Below are 27188 nucleotides of genomic sequence, written 5' to 3' on the forward strand. Positions count from 1 at the left end.
GCCCCTGTATGTACGCGCTGACCCCCCCCAGCCCCCGTATGTACGCGCCGACCCCCCCCAGCCCCCGTATGTACGCGCCGACCCCCCCAGCCCCCGTACGTATGTGTCGTACCCCCGTGTCTGTACACCCGTGTACGTTCGAGTCGTACCCCCACCCGTGTATGTACACCCGTGTACGTGTCGTACCCCCGTGTATGTACACCCCGTGTATGTACACCCGTGTACGTTCGAGTCGTACCCCCACCCGTGTATTTACGGTGCGTACCCCCAGCACGGGTGGGGGTACGACTCGAGTGTACACGGGTGTACATACACGGGGGGTACGACACGTACACGGGTGTACATACACGGGGGTACGACACGTACACGGGTGTACATACACGGGTGGGGGTACGACTCGAACGTACACGGGTGTACATACACGGGGGGTACGACACGTACACGGGTGTACATACACGGGTGGGGGTACGACTCAAACGTACACGGGTGTACATACACGGGGGGCTACGACACGTACACGGGTGTACATACACGGGTGGGGGTACGACTCGAACGTACACGGGTGTACATTCAGGGGGGTACGACACGTACACGGGTGTATACATACACGGGGGGTTCGACACGTACGTACGGGGGCTGGGGGGGGTCGGCGCGTACATACGGGGGCTGGGGGGGGTCGGCGCGTACATATGGGGGTTGGGGGGGTCGGCGCATACATACGGGGCTGGGGGGGGGTCGGCGCGTATGCGGGCACATGTCTCCATGGTTGCTATGGGAGTTCGGTGCGGACGGTGTTTTTTCCATACGGTTGTAACATCGGACGCACGGGATGGATCGTAATTCCGCGGTCGGACTTCACTTTTCACATTTGTACGGTGAATCGTCCGTGGACGTGTCGGACACATTTTCCGACCCGGGGACGTGTGGGGAATAATTCCCAATGCGATTCGTATGGACTTTTTCCCATGCGAATCGTAAATGGCAGTTTGTACGGCACTTGTACGATTCGTACGGTAAAAAGACCGGATATGAGGCGTACGGGGAATTTTTTTACCGGATCGTAATCGGCACCTAAATGTAAAGTATTTATGCAGTACACAAAAAGTCTATAAAGTAAAACACAACACAAGAAAATCTCACACTAATTTAGAAAACCAGAGTATCATTTAATAAATTATTTCACACCAAAACGACAAAAATCTAATCAGTAGAACCAGAGTTGTGAATTTTTAAACTTTTTAGTAAAAACTAGCACCTAAATGATAAAAGGATCAAAGTCTAAAAAGATAGCTGAAGGCAATGGAGGATAGGTCAGATACTAGAAGTGGATGGGGCCGGTCGTTCCTTACTGTTGGACTTGAAACAATTCTCAAGAAAAAGTTTAGTGGGCAAGGCTACAAGTGGTGTCCGCTTAGGCAGTGTCATTGTCGCTGGACGTGGTAAACATTTCTGTGTTTGGACCCAGTTACTTTTTCAGAAGTCAGGAATCTCCAGCGGGACGAGGCAGAAGGCTGTAGCTGATGAGAGTTACTGGAGGTCGGATCCCCCTTAGGCAAAGGACCGCCGAACAGGATTTGCTGCTGAGGTGAAGAAATAAAAAAATAAAAAGACACACAAATGATGGACGGAACATGGAACAAATCAAACATTCACTCCCAGTGAGAGATCTGGGTTAAATCTGTTGTTCTTTTGCTCACTATGTCACCTCAGTTTAGACCCAGCCATATGCAAATCAGTCTTGACCCTGCTCCTCATGGGAAAAGTCCAGCCCGAACTGCCAAGCCAGGTCCACCGTGGCCCAAAAAGAAACATTATGGCATCAGTTTTTCGGGTTTCACCCCTTATCAGCCAGGTTAGCTTGAATCCACTGACACAGTGAGCACAGGACCCTCTGGACCCACGTTCCCCAAAATCGGTTCAAGGATGCTTGTTTCTGGTTAGCAGTAGTAAAGTGCACAGACTCCTGATGCCAACCAAAACAAATGCAGGAAAAATAGGAGGAGCGAAGGCAAAAAGATTGAGAGTGACCCTGCAGAGAGGGCCAAGTCCAACAGCACATATACTGTAAGTGTCAACATTTACTATATTGTATCTAGCATCCGCTCTATTTGCTAGAGGTCCTGGTACGCTTTTAGCAAATGTTTGATGACATTAATTTCTGTACAAATTGAAAAAAAAATCCCCTTTTGACACAGCAGGTACACTTTTAACTTTAACATTAGCAGTTGACATTTTATTTCGCTGTTACTCAGTCACTTTTCCTCCTCGAATTTGTGAAGTCGGAATCATTTATGTATGGGATTGATGGTGTTGATAATGCTACAATGAACTGTAAAAAATGAGGTGTGCTGTTCCTAACTGTAGGAAAGAAAGAAGAGAGACAGGGGGGAATTGCTACTATAAGGAGCAAGGGCCCTCACACACCCTGAAAGGAGTCATGCATTATCATAGGGCAGTTTCTCGTTGGACCAGCCCTGCAATGCCCAATGGGACCCTCAGAGGGGCTCTTTGCCGGAGATCTTTTTTCTGTCGTCTTGGCCGTAGATGAAGCGGGTGTGTGTGGGAGTATTGGTGTATATACAAGGTGAGTAGAGTGTGGGGAATGTGTGTATTAAAAATAACTATGGGAGCCCACTGAACTAACTTTAATTGGTGGGTTCCATGTCATGATTAAAAACAGCATTACTTGCACATGGAGATCCTAATAGTCTTGTCAAGTTGCCAAGTGTGGATAACGGTCGACATGTTTCATGCCCTAAGATGACCAGTTTCCTCTACAGTATTCCGGACTTCTTTGGAATCCACGGAGGGTAGCTCGTCGCACTCAGAGTACCGTATGAACGAGTGGGAAACAACGCCACTGAGGGTACCATTACTCCGGAGCCCTCTGCTCTCCTACCTCTTTCTTGGATCCCTACTGAAGAGGATTGCAGTTGATTTATTTGGTGAGTGTATGGTTATCAACTCTTACACATAGGTATGAACCACACCCGTTTTGAGAAGCAAATAGGGTTTCTAGGTCCTGAAGAAATGCCCTGATCTCTATGACATCTATGTACGCGCCGACCACCCCCAGACCCCGTACGTACGTGTCGTACCCCCGTGTATGTACACCCGTGTACGTTCGAGTCGTACCCCCACCCGTGTATGTACACCCGTGTACGTGTTGTACCCCCCGTGTATGTACACCCGTGTACGTGTCGTACCCCCCATGTATGTACACCCCGTGTATGTACACCCGTGTACGTTCGAGTCGTACCCCCACCCGTGTATGTACGGTGCGTACCCCCAGCACGGGTGGGGGTACGACTCGAGCGTACACGGGTGTACGTACACGGGGGGTACGACACGTACACGGGTGTACATACACGGGGGTACGACACGTACACGGGTGTACATACACGGGTGGGGGTACGACTCGAACGTACACGGGTGTACATACACGGGGGTACGACACGTACACGGGTGTACATACACGGGTGGGGGTACGACTCAAACGTACATGGGTGTACATACACGGGGGGCTACGACACGTACACGGGTGTACATACACGGGTGGAGGTACGACTCGAACGTACACGGGTGTACATTCAGGGGGGTACGACACGTACACGGGTGTATACATACATGGGGGGGGTTCGACACGTACGTACGGGGGCTGGGGGGGTCGGCGCGTACATACGGGGGCTGGGGGGGTCGGCGCGTACATACGGGGGTTGGGGGGGTCGGCGCATACATACGGGGGCTGGGGGGTCGGCGCGTATGCGGGCACATGTCTCCATGGTTGCTATGGGAGTTCGGTGCGGACGGTGTTATTCCATACGGTTGTAACATCGGACGCACGGGATGGATCGTAATTCCGCGGTCGGACTTCACTTTTCACATTTGTACGGTGAATCGTCCGTGGACGTGTCGGACACATTTTCCGACCCGGGGACGTGTGGGGAATAATTCCCAATGCGATTCGTATGGACTTTTTCCCATGCGAATCGTAAATGGCAGTTTGTACGGCACTTGTACGATTCGTACGGTAAAAAGACCGGATATGAGTCGTACGGAGAATTTTTTTACCGGATCGTAATCGGCACCTAAATGTAAAGTATTTATGCAGTACACAAAAAGTCTATAAAGTAAAAACACAACACAAGAAAATCTCACACTAATTTAGAAAACCAGAGTATCATTTAATAAATTATTTCACACCAAAACGACAAAAATCTAATCAATAGAACCAGAGTTGTGAATTTTTAAACTTTTTAGTAAAAACTAGCACCTAAATGATAAAAGGATCAAAGTCTAAAAAGATAGCTGAAGGCAATGGAGGATGGGTCAGATACTAGAAGTGGATGGGGCCGGTCGTTCCTTACTGTTGGACTTGAAACAATTCTCAAGAAAAATGTTCTGGAAAGGTGAAGTTCAGCGGGCAAGGCTACAAGTGGTGTCCGCTTAGGCAGTGTCATTGTCGCTGGACGTGGTAAACATTTCTGTGTTTGGACCCAGTTACTTTTTCAGAAGTCAGGAATCTCCAGCGGGACGAGGCAGAAGGCTGTAGCTGATGAGAGTTACTGGAGGTCGGATCCCCCTTAGGCAAAGGACCGCCGAACAGGATTTGCTGCTGAGGTGAAGAAATACAAAAAAAAAAAGACACACAAATGATGGACGGAACATGGAACAAATCAAACATTCACTCCCAGTGAGAGATCTGGGTTAAATCTGTTGTTCTTTTGCTCACTATGTCACCTCTGTTTAGACCCAGCCATATGCAAATCAGTCTTGACCCTGCTCCTCATGGGAAAAGTCCAGCCCGAACTGCCAAGCCAGGTCCTCCGTGGCCCAAAAAGAAACATTATGGCATCAGTTTTTCGGGTTTCACCCCTTATCAGCCAGGTTAGCTTGAATCCAGTGACACAGTGAGCACAGGACCCTCTGGACCCACGTTCCCCAAAATCGGTTCAAGGATGCTTGTTTCTGGTTAGCAGTAGTAAAGTGCACAGACTCCTGATGCCAACCAAAACAAATGCAGGAAAAATAGGAGGAGCGAAGGCAAAAAGATTGAGAGTGACCCTGCAGAGAGGGCCAAGTCCAACAGCACATATACTGTAAGTGTCAACATTTACTATATTGTATCTAGCATCCGCTCTATTTGCTAGAGGTCCTGGTACGCTTTTAGCAAATGTTTGATGACATTAATTTCTGTACAAATTGAAAAAAAAGTCCCCTTTTGACACAGCAGGTACACTTTTAACTTTAACATTAGCAGTTGACATTTTATTTCGCTGTTACTCAGTCACTTTTCCTCCTCGAATTCGTAAAGTCGGAATCATTTGTGTATGGGATTGATGGTGTTGATAATGCTACAATGAACTGTAAAAAATGACGTGTGCTGTTCCTAACTGTAGGAAAGAAAGAAGAGAGACAGGGGGGAATTGCTACTATAAGGAGCAAGGGCCCTCACACACCCTGAAAGGAGTCATGCATTATCATAGGGCAGTTTCTCGTTGGACCAGCCCTGCAATGCCCAATGGGACCCTCAGAGGGGCTCTTTGCCGGAGATCTTTTTTCTGTCGTCTTGGCCGTAGATGAAGCGGGTGTGTGTGGGAGTATTGGTGTATATACAAGGTGAGTAGAGTGTGGGGAATGTGTGGATTAAAAATAACTATGGGAGCCCACTGAACTAACTTTAATTGGTGGGTTCCATGTCATGATTAAAAACAGCATTACTTGCACATGGAGATCCTAATAGTCTTGTCAAGTTGCCAAGTGTGGATAACGGTCGACATGTTTCATGCCCTAAGATGACCAGTTTCCTCTACAGTATTCCGGACTTCTTTGGAATCCACGGAGGGTAGCTCGTCGCACTCAGAGTACCGTATGAACGAGTGGGAAACAACGCCACTGAGCGTACCATTACTCCGGAGCCCTCTGCTCTCCTACCTCTTTCTTGGATCCCTACTGAAGAGGATTGCAGTTGATTTATTTGGTGAGTGTATGGTTATCAACTCTTACACATAGGTATGAACCACACCCGTTTTGAGAAGCAAATAGGGTTTCTAGGTCCTGAAGAAATGCCCTGATCTCTATGACATCTTAGGGCATGAAATATGTCGACCGTTATCGTCACTTGACAACTTGACGCGACTATTATGATTGCCGTGTGCAAGTAATACTGTTTTTATTCATGACATGGAACCCACCAATTAAAATTAGTTCATATTTAGAGTGTGCTGGACCTTCATTGCCCTTGGTCCCCCTTTGTTGATTCGTTAGATAATGCTGCAATGTCAGCGAAACCAAAACACACAGTCTGTTGAATTGTATCATCACATAGCACAAGATAGCATGCAGGAAATCCCCTAAATTTGCCTGCCCTCAGAAGACATTACTGATATTACTTGTATTATTAATACAGAAACATAAAAATTGTTTCTGTATATCAAATAAATATAGCACCTTGCACCTAAAATAAACACTTAAGTAAGATTCTTATTGTAAAAATACATCTTAGGAACATGTTGATCTTTCAATATATCCCTGAAATTAGGAAACGTTGCAACAAATTGGAATTTGCTCTCCCACATTGGTCCAAGGCAGTGTTCCTATTACTGATATGTGACTACTGCCCTTATTTGTTTTATATATGCAGGAACTAATCAGCATATTAATTTTTCACTGTGATTATAGGTCTGCAAGTAGATTCTTCCCAATCACTCATGAAGGAACCTAGAGGAAAGATGTCATCTAGATTTTGGATTGTAGAACTTGAACAGTCTATGATAGTCCTAGAATGTAAAATCCTAAATTCTTCTACTAGACAACATTTTGCAAAATGGTGACAAAAACATTTTATGGAGACATACTTCTAGTGACTGTGTAATCTTTTTTGCTTGTCGAGCTTCAAGCTTTGATATGTATTCACTATGCAACATGTATCATCCTTACGAGAAATATTACTGTGATGAGTCAATCCAAACTTGGGTCCAGGTTCCATTTGAATTTTATCCATCTGTCTTGTGATGGCATTTCCAGCACAGTCTCATCCTATTCCTTGTTTAATTTATCAAATTGATATTTCATTCATAGAAACAGTCTCACATTTTGATAATTCTAAATCTTGTGAGTTACCAATACTACAACACAATAGACTTTTACTTACTGCATCTATCAATTCTAAATTGGATGTTGATAGGATTGTTATTTAATTTTTACTCACTTCAATGTTTTCTACTTTTTTCTCTAAGCTTCAACCTAGTTGACATTCACCTTTAGGAGTTTTTGACTTTCCATCTCTGCAATGGGAGGACCTTTCGGTTGTAGGCTTTCCTCCTCTGACAACTTGCTGACTTTGAAGTTTGATCATATATAACATGTACCCTTTTGTATCCTAGACATATATGCTGTCAATTTATTTGCTAATGGGTGGTATCCTGAACCTATAGCCTCTGATTGTTTATTTGCTGATGAAATCCATATTACCAGATTAAAAAAACATGAAAGCTGGCAAACTTGTGGTAGAGGGATTGAGACTGAAGAAAGTGTTTGGTCCCGGCTTATTGAGGCTTTATGTTAGTGTTTGCAATAAAAGAAACAATAATATCAATTCTGCCACCATTTCCAGTGAGAAAGAAAACGCTGTTGGTGTCCATTAATACCATAAAACAATATGATGTTGACCATCCTGTAGAGCAGCTAAGTACAGCTTCCAAAACCACTGCTGTCTGTGCAAGTGTTGATGATATTGCAGAATATATCCCAACCAGAAACTCCTAAAGATGAAGGTCAACTAGGTTGAAGTCAACATTTTCCATACTGACCCTGACCTTCCTACGGGCAACTTGACAAGGACGGTGTCCTCTTTTAGGGCCCATGTCGCTTTCTGGAAAACCTTACCACTTTTGAAAATGAAAATGCTCCGTCGACTTCTCTACCACTTCACCACTTTTCCAATGATTCTTCACCTCAACAGGTCTAGCATGGTTCCTACCAAGCTACAGCTTCCAACTGAATCGGGCAGTCTTGGATGCATAATTTTGAAATATACTTTTTAGCCCAGGCCCCAGTGGGGTATCTCAGACAAATCTTGTGGGACTGACCAATTCTCACTCTGTACTGGCAGGATGTTCTTTCAACTATCTCTTCAACCAAGGGCAACCCGCTTCTAGATACCTGGGAGATGGGTGCACTAGGCATTTTTAAACTGCAAAAGAAGTATAAAACAGCGACCCACGCCACTAAATTAACCCTCACCTTGGCGAAACGCAAAGTGACAAGGTGCTGAAAAATTGCGACTACCCCCTAGTAGCACGACCTGATGGGTCACAGTAATGCATTAGGCAGAGGCAATTGCAAAGGAAAAAAGCCACTGGCCCAATCTCTTCACTATGTGACTAGCTACTGTCATGGTTTCTGGGCACTGACTGAGAAGTCTGCCCACCCTACTCCCTCTCCTACTCTGTTCTCCCCATGCCAGCCTCTGAGGGCTCCCATTATGAGGGAAGCTATTTGGGCTTTCCTCCGGACCCCTATTGAGTGGGACACTACACCTCTGCTACTGTTGCCGCCCCATTGACATATACCCACTGATCTGGACCCCTTCTAACCCTCCTACTCCCTTCACCACCCACCCCATCAGCACAGTTGCCCCAGTTACTCAAGTGCTGTTAGTTCGCTAAGACCTTTCCACACTTCGGGAGCTGCTACTGTATTCTACTCCTCGACCTACATGCCTTCTCTTCCGTTGTAGGATTTTCTCTTCTGACACCTTGCTCACTCTGAAGATTGATCATCCATAACATGTACTCTTTTGTATCCTAGACATATATCCTGTGTTTATTTGCTGATGGTTTGTATCCTGAATATATAATCTATGATCGTTTACTTGCTAATAACTCAATAAAACTAGTATAAAAAAAAGAAGGCTGGCAAACTTGTAGTAGAGTGATTGTAACTGAAGGAAGTTTTTGGCCTGGCCTATCTAGAACCTCTGTTAGTACGTGCAATGAAAGAAACAATAAAGGCAATTCTGCCACTATTGCCCGTGAGAAAGAGACCACAATTGATGTTTATTATTAACATAAAACCATATAATGCTGCCCATCCTGTAGAGCAGACAAGTGCCACTTCCAAAACCACTGCTGACTGTGCAAGTGTTGATGATGTTGCAGAACATATCCTAGTCAGAAACTCCTAAAGATGAAGGTCAACTAGGTTAAAGCTTAGAGTCAACATTTTCCATAGTGACCCAGACCTTCCTAAGGGCAACTTGATGAGGACGGTGTCCTCCCTTAGGGCCCAGGTTGCTTTCTGAAAAACCCTCCCACTGTCAAACATTATGATGCTCCACCGATGGTCCTTCCATCACAGAGGCATTCTGTCCTTAACTACTGGGACGTAGGGTGCAGAGGGCATCAGAAAAGAGACACTTGACCTCATACAGTTCACCCAGATACCCGCGAGGTCTCAAAAAGTAGTCAGGAAACTTACCAGACTGGAGAGGTCCATAGTAAAATCCTTGATGTATGATAGAATGTCACCCCACTGGCTCCCGATATGTCAAGCATGGGCAGCCAGTGGTACCACTGAAAGAGCAAATAGCAGCTGGATAGTGTGCCTCCCTGGTGGGTGCCCCTTCCCATTGGGATGGCGAGTGATTAAGGCCTTCCGTACAGATGCATAGAGCAGCTGGATAAGCTTAATAGAGCTTAAAACCTCAATGGTTTGCTCAGTAAACCGGAAGCCATGCAGCAGTGTCCAGCCGAGTGAGTCAAAGGCTTTTCCAGGTCTAACACCAGGGTATCAGTTCAAGGCCAATAAGGTTGCACCCTTTCTAAGACTTGTAAAAATTGGCTAATATTAAATGCTGTATTGCGGCCCAGGCCAAAGCTGTGCTGGTCTATGTGGACTAACCGAAGGAGAACCCATTGGATTCTGAAGGCCAAAATCTTTGTAAGAATCTTAAAATTCATGTTTAAAGTAGCAATGGGACGATAGGAGGATGGTTTTAGGGGATCCTTAGCAAGCTTCAGCAGTGCAACCAGTAGTGCCTCACATAGAATCCCCGGGAGGTGGCCAGATTCTAACACGGTTTCATACAGTTTCACCAAGTCAGGAATCAGAGTGGTGACATTCTGTCAGGTGTGCATCTGTCCGCAATTTATTTCCAGACGCCATCTCAGTTATCACCTCCTCACATCTGTCACCGTAATGGGGCATCAATTTCGAGCTTCTAAATTATGGAGAAAGCCAGAAGCGGGCCTGCGGCCATGAATCTCTGTATGTCTTCCTCAGGGGTAATGAGAAGGGGAGAGTAGAGCGAGGCATAGAAACTCATAAAGTCCTCAGGGATATCCCCTTGTGGGTAAAGGTCCACACCATCCACCCGCTGAAAGTTTAGTATTGGGGTTGACGCGACTCATTCTTGATCAACTATCTCGACCTGACATGTTATGTTATGTTATTATATTTTATTAAGCGCGAACAGCTGCCCCAGCAACGAGGCGTCCCGGCACTTGACAACTTGACGCGACTATTATGATTGCCGTGTGCAAGTAATACTGTTTTTATTCATGACATGGAACCCACCAATTAAAATTAGTTCATATTTAGAGTGTGCTGGACCTTCATTGCCCTTGGTCCCCCTTTGTTGATTCGTTAGATAATGCTGCAATGTCAGCAAAACCAAAACACACAGTCTGTTGAAATATTCCCTTGTGGGTAAAGGTCCACACCATCCACCCGCTGAAAGTTTAGTATTGGGGTTGACGCGACTCATTCTTGATCAACTATCTCGACCTGACATGTTATGTTATGTTATGTTATGTTATTATATTTTATTAAGCGCGAACAGCTGCCCCAGCAACGAGGCGTCCCGGCACTTGACAACTTGACGCGACTATTATGATTGCCGTGTGCAAGTAATACTGTTTTTATTCATGACATGGAACCCACCAATTAAAATTAGTTCATATTTAGAGTGTGCTGGACCTTCATTGCCCTTGGTCCCCCTTTGTTGATTCGTTAGTCCAGGCATCACAAACGCTCAAGTAACTGGGCCACTTGTTCCTGAAGTGAAGTCAGGGAGGGGCGTTGTTTCAGGTTATTCATAGCCGTCCCTCCATGGCCACGTATGCCTGCTCTGACTTTTTTGAGGCATCCAGCATGCTTCAGCATTCTCACAAACAGTGGTGATGAAAGTGCCCCTGAGGACCGGCTTGAAAGCTTCCCACTTAGTGTTTGGGAAGAGGTGAACCCTTTGTAGTGTACAAAATAATTCATGATCTGGTCCGAGATCAGGGCCATGTAGCTTGAGTCCTCCAGGGCATTGGGTTATACTTTCCATGTGGGGACCGGGGAGTGGGTTCATCATCATCACAGACCCACCAGTAGGTGATTATGATCGGATAAGTCTGTACCCAGATAAACAGAAGAGACCAATTAGCAAATTGAAGAGAAGCCCTTGCCAGCGTTTGTTAACCAGATTATTACAGGATAGAACCCTGAATTGTTTGCAGTCAGGCTTAGACTGTTCCGGGTGAGCTGCAAATCCTGTAATAGATTGAGATGTTACTATGTCATGAAGATCCTTCCCTTCTTATAAGGTCTGGTACATACGTTCTTCTGGTACCAAACAGCATTTTTTTACTCCTGTGGCAATCTTGTAAAGCCCAAAAACAAATGTCTATATATATATTGTGGTTTTGCATCACATGTGTAGGGCCATCATTAATATCGGAGTGTTCATTGTTGATGAGCATGGGGCAACGAATCACTGATATTGCAATTCATTCATGATTTGCTTGCGGTCATGCTAAGCCTCTGGCTTTGTTGGATATTGTTTTTGAACCTGCAGTTCATCTTTCAAAGGAATAACATGTGCTCCTGCACCTTTGTTCCATACTGTCTGATTTTTATATAACATTGAATACAGTTATAAAGCCCACTTTGTGGTATATCAGTCCTTATATGGGTGGGCTGCAAAGGAAGGCAACACCTTTTTTTTTATGAATCCTTTTGCCAGCAGGGCCTTTAATTTTTAACTTGTGGGTGGCAATCTTCTCTGACAAGCATCATATCATAGGGATCAGTCAACTGAGTCCAGAAAATCATTGACATTGTCCACTCAACTCCTCCTTTAATTTGAATCTAAACTTATAAACTTGTTTAGTCAATCACCCATCTAGTGTTTTAACTTAAACATAGTCATTAAGATTGAGCTTCTGGAGTTCACAATCCCCATGTATCCCCTATCCACTCCTAATAGGTCTGCCCCCTTGAGGTCTGGTGAAGGATGGGCACTTCTACTCAGTCCCTAGCGAATAGTACAACATGTACCCAGAGTCTGTGATGTAAATGCAATTGGTGGGCTACAGCATTCAGTGTGCCACCCACTACAGTAGCACTGTAAAACATATTTCAGGCCTGCCAATCCTGCCTGTAGTTCAATTTTAAACTGCCATTTCGAGCTGTCAAAATAGAACTTTAGCCAGGCTTAAACCTTCATTTTTAAAACATATAAGTTACCCCTAAGGTAGATCCCCCATAGACTAACTCTGGGTTACTATATTACACATAGGTGATAACTTCAGTTTGGGACCAGATAGAGCAGTGCTGTCTCCACTCAAGTGAATTGTAATTTAAAATCTTCTTCTATGGTAAACTCAGATTTTAAGTTAACATTTTGAAAATGCCACTTTTGGAAAGTTGTCATTTTTGTGCTCAAACCAACTGTGCATTTCCATCACGGTCCTGAGACACTGGACTGTAAATGGCTCCCCTGTTCTCAATTGCGTATTCTTTGCCGACATGGGGACAAAAGAGACCTAGGTTTTGAGTTGGGGCGGGAAGGATGGGGAGGAGTTGTGCCCTGTCCTGATATGCCCTTCAAAGGTCCCTGACTGCAGCGCACACTAAGGAACCAGGTACCAGGCCTGCCCTTGCCTTTGACAACCAAGAAAATTTGGAGCCAGGGTCTGGTGGACTGAAAGAAATGACCAAAACCAGTTTTGTCGGTAGACCAGGGAATTCCCCCACATACAGGTTGCCACCAGGTTTATAAGGTAGCACATTCATAGTCTCTCATCAGAATACTCCTAGGGCAGTATTACGTATTGGCATTGTTTGCGCCAGGCACACCTTTGAAAAGTGTGCGCCAGGCGCAAACAATGCTAATGCACCCTACTATTGTGAATGTGCTACCCTGGGGGTATCCCCAACTTGCACTGCCCTGGGGGCAGCGCATTCATGTGAAAACACGGAGCAGCCGCTCTGTGTTTTCACACTGCAGGCGGCACCCGCCTGCACTTTCAAAGGGCATTAGGGATCCCTTTGCAGATGGGTGCAATCAGTGACTGTACCCGCCTGCAAGAGGATGTCAGGGGGTCCATGGGACACCCTCTACCTCCTGCAGAGGGCTGCTCCCAGGGGGCGCACTGACAGTGTGTCACCTTTTAAATGGCGCACTGTCAGTGCGCCTTCTGAGGGCTTCTTTGACTCTGCGCCCTCGTCTGTAATATGGCGCTGGGGCAGAGTCAAAGGAATTCCCTCATTTGCATAGGGCACACCCATGTACGCCCTCTGTTGATAGCGCTGGTGCATTAAGTGTGCCCACGTTATTGGTATTATAGGAGGGGACGCACAAGCGTCTGCGCCCACTTCTATAATACCAAAGTGCCCCGGGGGTGGGCAAAGCGGGTGCAAACGCCCGTTGCGCCCCCAGGGCACCTTATATGGCCCCTGGACCTGTTGAATATTCAGAAGAAGGACTGCTGAGTTGTTTTAACAAGAAAGATTGGACCTGCTTGCCTTGAACCCAGGCTCCCCAGAAGTGACTCCAAGGGTCTGTTGACTGACCTCCTGTTTGAACTACAGGGACACAACAAGTCACAGAGGCCTCCCTGCAACTGTCCATCTGACCAGCACCAACTAGATCTGCCTGAGTCCTGCTGCTGTCTTCTTTTGGAGTGTGTCCTGGTCCCCAAGAGGTGTTCCCAGGTCCTGCACCCTGGACTGGCATCAAAATGTACATCTCCTGAAGAAAAGGTGCAGATAGCGCAGTTTTGAGCTCCTCGTGACTACAAAGTGAACTCTTTGCTCCAAGAATGAAACGCTTATGACGACCACCAACACAAAGCTCCAGTGGGACCTGCTTTTCACACAACAGCAACAGCCTGTTTCAACTGCCAATGCAAATCTCCAGTGACAAGTGGCTGTTTTCACCAAAACACCAACCGTCCGCAGCACCAAACTTCCTCCTTGTGCTGACAGTGACCTCCTCACACCCTCTGCCCCCAACGCGAACAGCAACTCCACCCTTGGACTTGAGAAGGTCATTATTAAGTGTGATAAACCTGGTCTCTGTATCAGACCCATGCGCCATCGCGGTCAGCCTCTGACTTCCCCCAGTCCAGTGCAACCAGATAACCCCGAGTGGGTAATTGTAATTTTTAGTACTATTGTCACCCAGAACTTCAAACAAATCATACCTCCAATTCATCTGATTGGATTTTTGTCGTTTTGGCATAATCTTATTTAGCAAACTGTACTCTATTGTTCTAAATTCGCTTTGGATTTTATTGGTGTTACTTTTCACTTTATTACTGTTTGAATGCTGCTTAAATACTTTACACATTGCCTCTAAGTTATGCCTGAACTTCTTTTGTACCAAGTTTTCAGAGGGTTAAGCACAGGGTTATTTAATGACGTGTGTGGTTCACCCTGACATGGATTGTGTTTATTGTTTTAGTGGGGCTTCCACTCCTCTCAACTAATAGCCCAGTTTTCTACAAAGACCATATATTCAGCTTGGAAGATCAATTCTTGGTTTAAGCAGTGGTGGCTCCTCAGCTAGGGTGGAGGAGCGCCGTTCCACTGCTTTCAGCAGTGGAAATAAACGCAAAATAAAATGATAATAACTCTTTGTAGTTATAATTTTATTTGTTCCTGCAGTAGTCGTCTTTGCGGACAGAGCAGAGGGGAGGGGTTGGTGGCACACTGTAAGAATGCAATGGCTGATTGGCTGGCCATACCGTCATGCGTACTTTGCATGTTCTCCACCCAGGCTGCATTTCAGCCTGGGTGGAGAACATTCCCAAGCTCCCATTCTCTGGATGAGCGTCGAACCATGGCACTCAGACCAATCACAATGCTGCATTGCAGCACTGTGATTGGTCAGGGGAGCCTGGATGTGCTTCCTGTTCCTTGATGGAAAGACAGAGGAGAGATGCAGCGACGACGGAGAGACGCAGTAAAGAGGTAAGTTTAAAAAAATATATATTTTGAAAACCCTTTCCCCACCCACCGCTAGCCGCCTACCCCCACACCCGAGCCATGCCCGCCGCCGCTGGGTTTCAGTCCAAGAATACAATACCTCCTTCAAGTATATCAGGCGTATCAGCTTTATCGGGTATGTTCCAATCACCAAGTGAAACTTCCCCCCAGTTAATGGAAGTCCCTTGCCATTATATCAGTGGTAAGAGCAGGGCAGGTATTTTCCACCTTCATTACCTCATTCTTCACTTTTCTTCATCTGTAGCTCACATAGGCTCAGTTATGGTACTAGCGATATGGGCTAGGCCTTGTCTCTGTTACCCACTGATCAAACCTCAGCCAGAGAAGGGGACACCTTTTGTATCTCAGAGAATTATACATTTTCCTCGGATGTTTTTGGCCATATTTTGTGTGTGAGCTATTTTCAGGGTCTTGGTTCTCCAGGTGCTGTGTCATGTCCCACACCTGGTAGATCTTCTTAGTCTAAAAGGAAATAATGCATATTGCACCCTTTTTGGAGAAAAGGAGATCGGGAAGGTGTCTTGCCCTCCTCCCCCTAATTAGTGTTGCTCTTTCAGAAGTGGACTGTGAAGAGTCAGAGAAAACCTGAGCATTTCCTATCTGAAGAGGTATTATAATTGGAGCCTCATCTTGCTTCCCAGAAATATATAAACCACAAAGAGTTGATATTTTACGTGATGTGTCATTTATTATGTAGAATTCATATACAAATCATAAGTATCAGAATAATGATAGTTATTATACAAATATGAACTGAAATTAGTGCAAACCCTTAATAAGTCCCAAATATATTTCATCCCACATACCTACTGTATTACTCCAAATCTTACCTAATCAGCTCAAGCATTGTACAGATGGTAGAGTTATCTAAATAAGCTTTGTTATGCAAAGACATGTTAACATCCCATATACCTTATGCTGCTATTGGGTCTGCAGTCGGGATTCAATATTTCAGTATGTACTCAGCAGCAATGGATGGGTCTGTGCCACCCCTCCCAGAACCTGGCATGTCTTCATATGACAGTCCCCAGCGATTCATGCTTCCCTCTCATGTTGCTATTTCAGTGCACTAACAATGCTTCCTTTGCAGAAGTGCAGGGAAGGCAAGCAATGTAACCGTCTTTTCTTGGATCTACAAAAGGTCACTTCGCCTGGCAGCTGTGACTGCAACATGTGTATCAGACAGCAGCGAGCTTAACCTTCTCTGACTTGTTAGAGTGAACGCAAAATGAAATGGAATAAAAAATAAAGCAACTTTGATCATGCACACTCTATTGAAATCACTAATCAGTGAATTCAGTTTTTAGTCCATTTTCTGCAACACACATATTTGATGAGTTAATGCAGCCATGTTGTCATAAAATGAGCCTGTCTTATATGCAACATGCATGTATTTAATAGAAAAAGCCCTGCCACACACAACACTCCAATGAATTTACCCAGAGGGTGATTGGACTAAGAATACCCGGATTATCTGTGAGAGGCCCCCTTAATCCTTTCTCTAAAAACAGCTCACATCCCATAGGAAATCTGAACTTGCATTTTATAAGGTTTTATTGGAAACCATTCTCATGCAGACAATATGCAAAAACATTTCAGCCGCTAATAAAAGAAGAGTGGCAATCATGAATGAACAAAGATGTAATAATATTAATGCACACAGCTTATTACATTATTTGAATTCCTTTGTTTTGAGTCATGGCTAGTAATCATTAGCACTTGATGATTCAAATCCGTTACATATCTGAAAGCTGAAGGCAATCAGACTGGCGGCTGCAAGGGCATGTTCCGTTTATGTAAATCCAGTGTGTTCTTAGCCAGCAAACCTGGCGAAGAAACATTAAAAAATCCTTGAAGTCAAAATTCTCCTCTTTCATTGAGAGAGCTAAATGTACTGTTGTTAAAGTGATTCGTACAGCCATTGCGGGAAACTGTATATTTGCTTCTGATGCAATGTGAGAGAAAATGTATTCTACCATAAGACATATACAACCCAACTAGTATTATTTAAAATACCTGCTGTTATATGTATATTAATAAGCCAAAGGCACGCTATCATGGCTATAGCATAACTAAGAATATATACACCATACAGTCATATGCTAATATGCATAAATGCAGAAAAAGGATCAGTTGAGAATAAGAAACAGAGTCTTAGGCCCGTAACTTTAAAATGAAGGGGGGTGCAGGCACACAATATTGTGAGTACCTCATCAAAACTGCAAACCCAAGAAAATATTCTTTCAATTTTAATCTAATAAAAATATGCTATCTTCCTCTAATGTTTTAGTCCCTTCTTTTATTAACTATTCTTGTTTTAGACACTGTCCATCTGTTGGAATTTGGGTCCATAGTTGTGAAGCCTGCACAAGTAATAGTAACAATTTCCCATACTGGGAACCAAGCAATTAAAAATACCATAGATGACAATGCGTAATCACCTTTGACCCCCTCCCCCCCCCCCCCAACCCCCTCGTCCCCCCAAAGGTTCATAAAAACAAATAAGGTAAGTCTATTGGCTTGGTTAAAGGTTGAAAATCAACAAACCACAGGGTACAACACCATAATTGTGTGCATACATGCAATAATCAATATTAATCATCTATAAATGCACTTATTATGTCAATTACACATATTAACCTTGATCCGTAATCACTGTCAACGTTATTGTATCAATAAAGCATTTTAAAATTAACAAAACCCATTTGTACATTTTGTACGGCCCCTAGAGGACATTACTTTCTGATAACAAAATCAGAAAACATGGATGCAGTCCCTAGAGTGCACTGCACGCCTTGTACCACCCTTATATACGTTCACCCTACAATAAATGTAACATGAAACTCGCCCCTGTTTAGCAGAAGTTCCAGCCTTGGGAATGCTTTGAAAAATTGAGTGGAAATAAAAAGTCATGGTTTGCTTCATCCCACAAACAGAGGGTCAGTTTAATGTGTTGGTGGTACCCCTAATGTACTGGGGCCATCAGAAGGCAAGAGGAAAATGTAAATAAACCTGCCCCACAAGGAATGATGGGTCGCTCCTACCAGGAACAGTAAATATCTTAGTACCGGCACTGCCGCTGTACAGGGGAGAGCCACAAAGCTTTTCTTATGATTTGTCCTTAAGGCAGGCATACCCAGTCACACCTGGGACACCTCAGTCATGCCTCCACTGGTTGGGGACAGATCAGGGTGCCCACCCCTGGCTGCCCTTTCCGGCTCCCTGCACAGGAGCAGTACCTCCTCCATTGCCCACAGGAGCCTGCAGCCCTTCTCCCCTGCCCGCTCCTGCAGGCATGCAGATCTCATCTTTGGTGGCTACCCCTCTCCCTATGGGCACGAGGAGGAGGGGTCAGGCACACCACTGCTGGTGCCAGGCCTGTATTTGGGATGCCCTTCTTGGGGGAGCAGGGCGGTCCTTCCTCATTCTCTGAGTCGTCGGCCACCGGGTAGATGCGTGTCCCTGGGGGCAAAAGTAGAAACGGGGAGGGGACCCATGCACGCACCCTCCCGGGTAATGTATTGTACACCAATTCCCGGGACCTGGCACAAAGAGGCTGCATTGGAAAGGGGTTGAGGCAAAGCCCCATGCACTCCGTAGTCAATAAAAAGGTTAAAGGTGGTGATCTTAAAAATGCATTAGCTTGGCTCCGTTGGATAGATTTGGACAATCTTGGTCTCATTTGACTCCTGGTGGCAAGCTCTGGCCACCAGGAGCAGTTGTAACAGACCTCCTCACCTCCAAAGGCGTTTAATCTACAGGGAGCATGTTCTCCTGGCTGCCTGTGCCCGCCTTCCCCCTTTTCTATGTTTCTGGATACAGGAGTCCATGTCTTTTCCCCAACTGGTCCTCACGGCCTGTAAGGGAGTCAGCTTCACTGGCCCTTGGGTGGCCCTCTAGGAGTCCTGGAGTCAACTGGGGCAGAGTCCTTTGTGGTATCCAGTGGTTCCTCCTTCCAGTAGTTCATGCCTGCCCCAGTCCCAGGGTCCAGCAGCATGAAGTACCAATACACAAACCGAAAGAGAGTCTTCCCCTTGTGCATGATGTTTTAAAGGGGGATGGAAGGTTCTAGAAGTCATATACCCCTGGCTAAGTCCTGGGGTGCCACATCATCTCTCCAACTCTGACCAAAACCCTCCTGCACAGCATGCTGGGACAGCTCAAGATGGCGTCATCCAGAAGTCACTGGTCACAACTGCTCCTGGGGGGTCAGCTCTGCCCCTCTCTTTCATCACTGCCAGGGCCTTAGCCACCAAAAGTTTAAAGAGTAACCCCTTCCTGTGTTGGATCCAGTTATCCTTCTTTGGTCAGTGGGCCTGGGCTGTCCCTAACCATGGTGCAGTGTAAGAAGTGATTAACAGACGCAGATTTTCTTTCAGAAGCTGAGGGAAGTGATGTACATTGGTCCTTTTGTGTGGGGCAGACTTTATTCCTGAGGCTAGAGAGAAATGTGATTAACTTGGCACAGAAGGTTTACAAAAGGACTAGACCTTTAACTTCCTCACACAGGTTCCACTCTATTTTGATATGTCACTGAACTTAGTAGGCCAACAGGAAGTGAAAATGCACTCTAAGGAAGTTTTTCCCCTGTGTGTATAATAAATTATCACTACAGACAAAACAATAAATCACACTGACTTTCCCTATGAGTGTACATTAACATTATAAGGCCTACTACAGGTCAATATTTAATCCTGCAGATTCCTCTATGCACTTGGCTACCTGTGTGCAGTTACCAGGCTATGCACCACAGTAGTTTCACACATGCAGACCTCACATGTGTGCAGTCGTGGAATGGATTGTGTTAAAACAGTAGACCACTGGTGACTCTTCAGGTTATTGAAGCGATCCAGCCTCTTAGTCACATCTGAGTAGACATATACTGTCAAATATGAACCCAGACATTGTGTTAATAGCTTCCAGATGACTTTAAAATAAAAAAGACCACAAATCAAATTTCTGTGGATCAGAAGAATATTTTTTGGGGATCAGTGCCTATTATTCAATCTGATATCCCTCCAAAAAAAATCACTCTCGCAATCCAACAAGGCTATAGCGTACGCGCCTTCAACATCTTCAATAAAACCTTTTCAATCTATCACGGGTCACATAACACCATAAGATCTGTTCTTCACAACTAGGGCCCTTGACTCAGCCTGGATGATGCCATTTACACAAGCACTGAAAAGACAAATGCTTTCTCTCTTGTGATAATGGTGTTAATTTCTACACTAGTAAACCTCGATGCCTACAAAAAGCTCTGCCCTTGATGTGACCAAATCTGCATACTACTTTGACTTAATTCCTACTCTTACATTTAAACTGAGAAACTATCCCACACTATCATCTCCTTTTTATCCTCTTCTCTTGAACTATTTGTAGTCACCCTACTCACCTCTGAGCTTTTCTCTTTCAGTTCACTAACAATCTGGTTTCTACCATCTTCACTCTGCTGAGACAGACCACACAGTTCAGACATTGTCACTCTGCTAATTATTATCATATTTCCTTTTTTTTAAAACCTCCTTGATCTTTCAGCAGTCTTCAATGCTGTTAAGCACCCTAATGCACTAGGCCTACGGGTAAGGCCCTAGTATGCTTCTATTGGTGCTTTTCACTCTATCAGGTGTTGTATCTCATAGTTAAGTCCTGTGGCCTTTGTTTACACTACTGCTGTTGGTGACATCATCACATGGTGTATGTTATCAAACTCAAAAAGGTGGTGGAAAGAATGCTTGCAATTTATCTAGCCCCTGGCAATCGCTCAGATAGCATCCCAATTTACTGTTCTTTTGCCCACCATGCTAGTCAGTTTTGACCCATCCATTTGCAAATCAGCCTTGACCCTGTTCCTCATGGGGCCTGGATTTTAGCAAACACAAATTATTGCTGATGGTATTCCTTCCTTCAAACAATAAATGGTTTCTGATCACTAATTCCAAACTCCTAAGACACCAGGATCATTTACTTCCCTGCCTGCCTACCCTATCTGTTCTACCCATCTTTTTTACCCCAGTACCACAATTCTGCTCAAAGCATACAAGTTCAATTTCCAATAGCAAGAGCCTCAAATTAATTTTTTGTTCTCCTGCTACTTTGGCTTGGATCCAATTACTCAACATAAAAAAGATAACCACACCAATATATAAAAGTGATGTGTGGTGTTTAAACTTGATTAGTGTAATGCTTACCAGTAGATTTGCCCTAAAATGTCTTCCTTTAATGACCAAAATTCTCAGTTTACTCCCCCATATCATCAATACCCTCCTCCATTGCTCATCAAGCTCATCATACTGATATCAAATCCATAGCACTCACACCTGAAACTACTTGGACTTTTATTCTGAGTTCTTACCACCACTGCTCCCAGGTACCCATTCACTTTAATTTCACAGCCACTTCCCCTTAGCCATTACAATATTCCAACTTCCATCTCCTAGCTTCATTTAGATCTCATGGCACCATATTGTGGTTCTGATTTTTTCAAATATTTGATGAATTTCTCAGGTACCCTTTACTCGATTATCTCGGAGCTACCCAGTGCCTTACATTGAAACAGGTAATAAAAGCACACTGTATTGAGCTTGAAGTCTGTATGACAAAGTCAGTCTGTCCATTACTTCCCTCGTGCTGGGTAATCCAACTACCTATATCCCTGGACATCATTTCCTGAGAATTGTAACTATATAATTTCATATGTTACTCATCAAAATTGTTAAGGATGTTATTGGAAGTGCTGTAATTTAACCCTGGTTCATTGCAGAGTTAATAATGTTAATGTTATATTAAAAACCAAACACTGAGTTGATGTAAAGCACATTCAGATGCCATTCACAAACTTTTAACCCATTATCCTTAATTTGAGAAGCATTCTCACAAATTTCTTAGAATGCAAAATCTCTCAGTCTCTTGTAAACTATTTACATTAAACTTATTTTAAAGCGAAGCAAAGAATGCATGTTAAACATCCTTATAGATAAATGTAATCTATGCATATACAGGCTTGAGACATCTTCCAAAGCAACTTTTAAGAAGGTCTGACCAACTTCAAATTCTCTATTAATGTTACTAGTAAGTGAGATTAACTTGGCTTTTTCTTAACTTAACTAAATGAGTAAATAATGCAGGGCTATTTAGATAGCAGTCAAATCAATGCTCATTTTCGTCTTGAAATGAGAGAGTGGGAACAACATTAATATTGAGATACATGCGATTAACCTATGCATGGGTTTACCATATTAAAAGATAGTAGGTAAATGTTGGCTGTGCTCCCATTCAAATGTTCTCTTTTTCTGAATGTTTTCTGACCATCATCTTAGGTCCTTCTGTTCAACGGGGAGGAAGAAAGAGAAGGGTTCCTCAGGCATCTCAGCAGCAAGGGTCTTTCTCTCAGCATCTCCATACTGAAGGAACAGAACTTGCTGAAGGAAGCTGTCACCAAGAGGCAGAGAAACAAGATCCTGGAGACATTTTTCAGACACTCCTTTGCACAGGTACTCTAGTTTAAATTTCAAACAAATCTTCACCAAGAAGACTACACTAGTCTTGTGTGCTACAGACCAGATATGGCCATACATTCTAAGTTTGTGTTTGCAGGACCTAGGACCCCCTAGATTGGGGCAATCCATCCTCCTATCATGACAATGGTGGATTATGAATCAATGTCATTAACATGCTTTCTCCAGCTCCATCCTTGATATGTTTTCACATGCAAATGGTGTCAATTTAGTGAATACTATCTTAATTCAAAATAATGAATACATACATATGATTTGGGAGGGGCACAACAACATCACTGATAGAATACTTAAATATGAAAGTTCATCTACTGAAAGAATTCTGTCTAGTCAAGGTTAAATAAGACAAACAAATTCTTTGTTTTTGTTTGTCAATCCTTCAAAAGAAAAAGAGTCAAAGGATGGTATATTGGGCTGCCTCATACCCCACAAGAGTCACTGAAATGTCCTAGGACATACCCTACATCCAATTAAGTTGTAACAGATAGTAGGATATTAGGCCCTTCCTCTGCAGGACAGTCATGTTTGTTGAATCTGGGGTGGCCCATTGAATACGCATTCATTCATACTTTTTCATTAAAAAATGACAGGTCCTGAACATTGACAAGTCGGACAACACGAAGATCCCCTCAGAAATTTCTCGGAAAGTGAAAGAGGCCCTGAAATGTGAGCTTAGCCGGACAGAATTTGCAGAGTCCCTTGGATTGAAGCCACAGTCCATGTTTGTGGAATCCATGTTCTCTCTTGCCGATGAAGATGGAAATGGATACCTCTCCTTTAGGGAATTTCTGAACATCTTGGTTATCTTTATGAAAGGTAAGCACTCAAATAGTCTTTACCAGCAAGGTGGCAATGTGAGAACTAGGTATCCTTGGAAACAGATAAGATCATTGGCCTCTGAAAAACTGGTCACCGCTGCGTTGACAGCTTGTGAAGTGATGCTGTTGGTCTCTTGCATTTATAAAGAACTTTTGCTATAGACCATTGTTACAAATTGGGTTGTATGTTAACTGGGCCATAAGTCCTGGTCAAGCAGCAACCACAATTACTGTCAGGGTACGAGGCAGGCAAACTCTAACTGAACCTGCGCTCATCCTCTGGCAGCTTGGCACAGAGCAGTCATGCTAAACTTAGAGGCAATGTGTAACATATTTGTGCAACACATTAAACTGTAAAACAGTGAAAACGCCACACAAAAACTTCCCACACTAAATTTCGAAATATAGAGTCAACTTTTATAAATACAACAAGACCAAAATGACAAAAATCCAATTAGGAGAACTGAAGATATTGATATTTAAAGTTTATAGTGAAAAACAGCACCAAATGCACAAAGCACAATTGAGGGAGATCTGATCACACTGGATTGGGACAAAGCCACAAGTTCAGGCCGACTGCAATGGAGCTTGGGTCGGATACATGGACAGAGACTTGTCCAGCCGGACAGTGGTCATAAGTTTTTACTGATATAATAATAAATCAACAGTTTACAAAGGAATTCTCAAAGTTGGACACAAGCCTGTGTCCCGTACAATTAATAGGGAAGAAAACATTTACAACAAATAGGGTTCAGGCAAAAAAATGTTTGTAACAATTTGACAAAGAATGAAAAATGGAATTAACAAACACTGCATAGAACACCCTTATGTATATAACATAATGTAGTTAGGAACATATAGGGTGTGCACAAATGTCGACGACGTTTCGATCCTCACACCTAATATTGGGATCATCAACAGGACATCATAAATAAGGCCTGTACAATTTTAACCTGAATAACTAAATTAAAGAAGGGAAAAGAGAAAAAAAGGAAAAAGAAACAAAATAATTATAAGTTGAAAAGGGGAATTAAATATACAAAAATTCTGACTAAACACACTGTGACTCTGCTTGTGTAAAAGAAATAACGCCAATACTAGTAGCCGTCGTGGATCAAGAGTGAAGGTGAAAGAAAATAGCTTCTATTGAAAGATGGAATGAGACTATAGCGTATTAGAGGGAATTAGAAGTTCTTAAATTGTGAAATTATTGCGAGTGATCTGGAATTACCGTATTGGAAGGAGGGACAATGCATGAAAATGCACGCCCGGTATTGTTACATGCAACTGAAGGAATTAGAGCGGCGAAAAGGGAGAATAAGGGTGAACCGGTGAGCCGGCGACAAAAAAGAGTAACAAGGGATTACAATGTGAGAAATAGCAGGTAATTAAATTAGACTGTAAGGAGAAGTTGCCACTAGTTGGAGTGACGATAGGTGACGAAACAGTGAGCCGGCGAATAAGGAGTGAATAATTTTAATCGTCATGAGCAGGGGGAATGAAGGCAATGTCAGCAGGGAACTAACCAGAAAAGGGGAAGGGGAAGAGAAGGTACGAGGACCGTGATGCGGGTCCGAGGGCGATGTGGTGCCAGGGCAGCAAGGAAGGGCGATGGGGTCCAATCGCGTAGGATAATTTGTGACCAGCGGCGGAGCTCTGGGGAGACAAGGTGAAGGATTATCAAGGAGAGTGGGATTGAAAGAGCCCAGGGAATAACCGTAGGGCGATAGAACTCACCAAAATGAGGCTAATTGCTGCAGTACGTGGCAAGAATACTTCAGTCGGCGGGGTGCTCGATTAGAGAGCAATTCAGGGGGCTCATAGGTATCCGATGAAGCCGCGACAATGCGCTGAAGAGAGGAACAACGTGGTTAGGAAGGATGGTAGGGGAACCAGGGGAGAACAGAACAGGGAAGTGGCAGAACTTACCGTGATTAGGTGAATATACGAGTCCGACAATGCGGGAGGCAGAATCCGGTAATACGGCTGCTATCGTAGGTGAAAAGGGAGCATGTGATAAAGACAGAAGTTAGTGCTCATTGGTTAACCGTGCTCGGGGAGTGAAAATGGAAAGGGGACTGAGAGCATAGGAGCGGTGGCCATCTTGGAGTGGGTGATGGGAAGAAAGGAGGGTTGTTAAGTAAGTGTCTATGGCAGAAATTGGGAAAAGGGATAGTGATAGGACATACGTATTCAATGCATAAAGTGAGGACAGATAATAGTATTAAGAGAACAGTATTAAGAAAGCTGACCATGGAGCAGGAGAAGTCAACTTGGAGTTAACGCAGACGTATTCAATGCACCAAGTGAGAACAGTTAAGAAATTAAATATTCGTGGACCAATCCTCATGTCTATTCAATCCGGAATTAAAACTATCAGTCTTTAAAATCCACTTTAGTTCCTCTCTGTTGAGTGTCTTCATCATATCTCCTCCGCGTGGAGGCAATTTGACAGCAGAAATGATGGTCCATCGAATCTCATCTTCAGAGTGTTTCTTTTCTAGGAAATGTTCAACCAATGGTGCTGTCAGGATTGTGCATCTGATTCTGCTGCGATGTTGGGAGATGCGTAGACGAATCTTTTGCGTGGTCTGGCCAATGTAAATTTTGTCGCAAGGACAAAGGATTGCAGAAATAACATTTGTGGAATTGCAGTTAGTGAATGTTTTCAATTCGTTTCTAATGTTTCCAAAAACAAAGACTTTGCACTCAATGGTTAATTCACATACCACACAGTTCCCACATTTTGCATGACCTTTCAGTGGAGGGAGGGACCAAATATCATCCAAGGTGGTCATGCTGGTTTTATTGGTGGTAGTAGGTAAGGCCGCGCGAACAAGGTGGTCTTTAATATTCTTATTTTTCTTGAATGAGAAAAGTGGGCGTTCCAGATGGAGATTACCAGCGTTTAAGACTGACCAGTTTTTTATAATACTTTTACGTATATAGTTAGAGACTATGGAAAAGGTGGTGACACAGACCAGTCTGTTCGTTTCAGATTTGGATTTGGGTTCGAGGAGGGTTTCACGTGGGCAATACCAGGCACGTTTCATGGAATTTCGTATAAGTCTTTTAGGGTAGCCTCTTGTGGACAATTTGGCAGAGAGTATTTTGGCTTCATAGAAATAGTCCTCTTTTAGGGAACAGTTTCTACGGATTCTCAGAAACTGCGAGAAGGGAAGAGAGTCTTTTAGGGCACGGGGGTGGCTACTCTTGTAGCTTAACAAAGTGTTCCTTTCTGTAGGTTTGCGGAAAAGGCCAGTGACCAGATAACCATCAACAAACTTAATCGTGAGATCAAGAAAGGGGATGGATTCCCTTTGGTGACTCAGTGTGAATTTAAGGCCACCGCAATTGTTATTAAGCCAATGGAGGAACGAGGTAAGTAGACTTTCATTGGACTGCCATATCATAAAGATATCATCGATATATCTTTTCCACGTATAAATGCAAGATGGAAAAGGATTGGTAGTGGTGAGAATACAGTTCCTTTCTAATGCATCCATGTATAAAATTGCCAGATTTGGGGCAAAAATTGCACCCATGGATGTGCCTTTGACTTGCTGATAGA

General features: G+C 44.0%; 1 protein-coding gene across 3 annotated transcripts in view; it reads left to right on the forward strand.

Moving 5' to 3' along the window:
- LOC146860186 (dual oxidase 1-like) overlaps positions 1-27188 on the forward strand; it is a 1129619-nt gene that overhangs the window by 930286 nt on the left and 172145 nt on the right. For all 3 annotated transcript variants that reach the window (XM_085644023.1, XM_085644022.1, XM_085644024.1), the window contains 2 exons: positions 22602-22775; positions 23390-23615. In XM_085644023.1, the coding sequence (XP_085500149.1) occupies positions 22602-22775; positions 23390-23615 (400 nt within the window). The remainder of the gene's footprint in view (positions 1-22601; positions 22776-23389; positions 23616-27188) is intronic.

The sequence above is a fragment of the Triturus cristatus genome, chromosome 3_1 (assembly GCF_964204655.1).
Source record: "Triturus cristatus chromosome 3_1, aTriCri1.1, whole genome shotgun sequence".
Taxonomy (NCBI): Eukaryota; Metazoa; Chordata; class Amphibia; order Caudata; family Salamandridae; genus Triturus; species Triturus cristatus.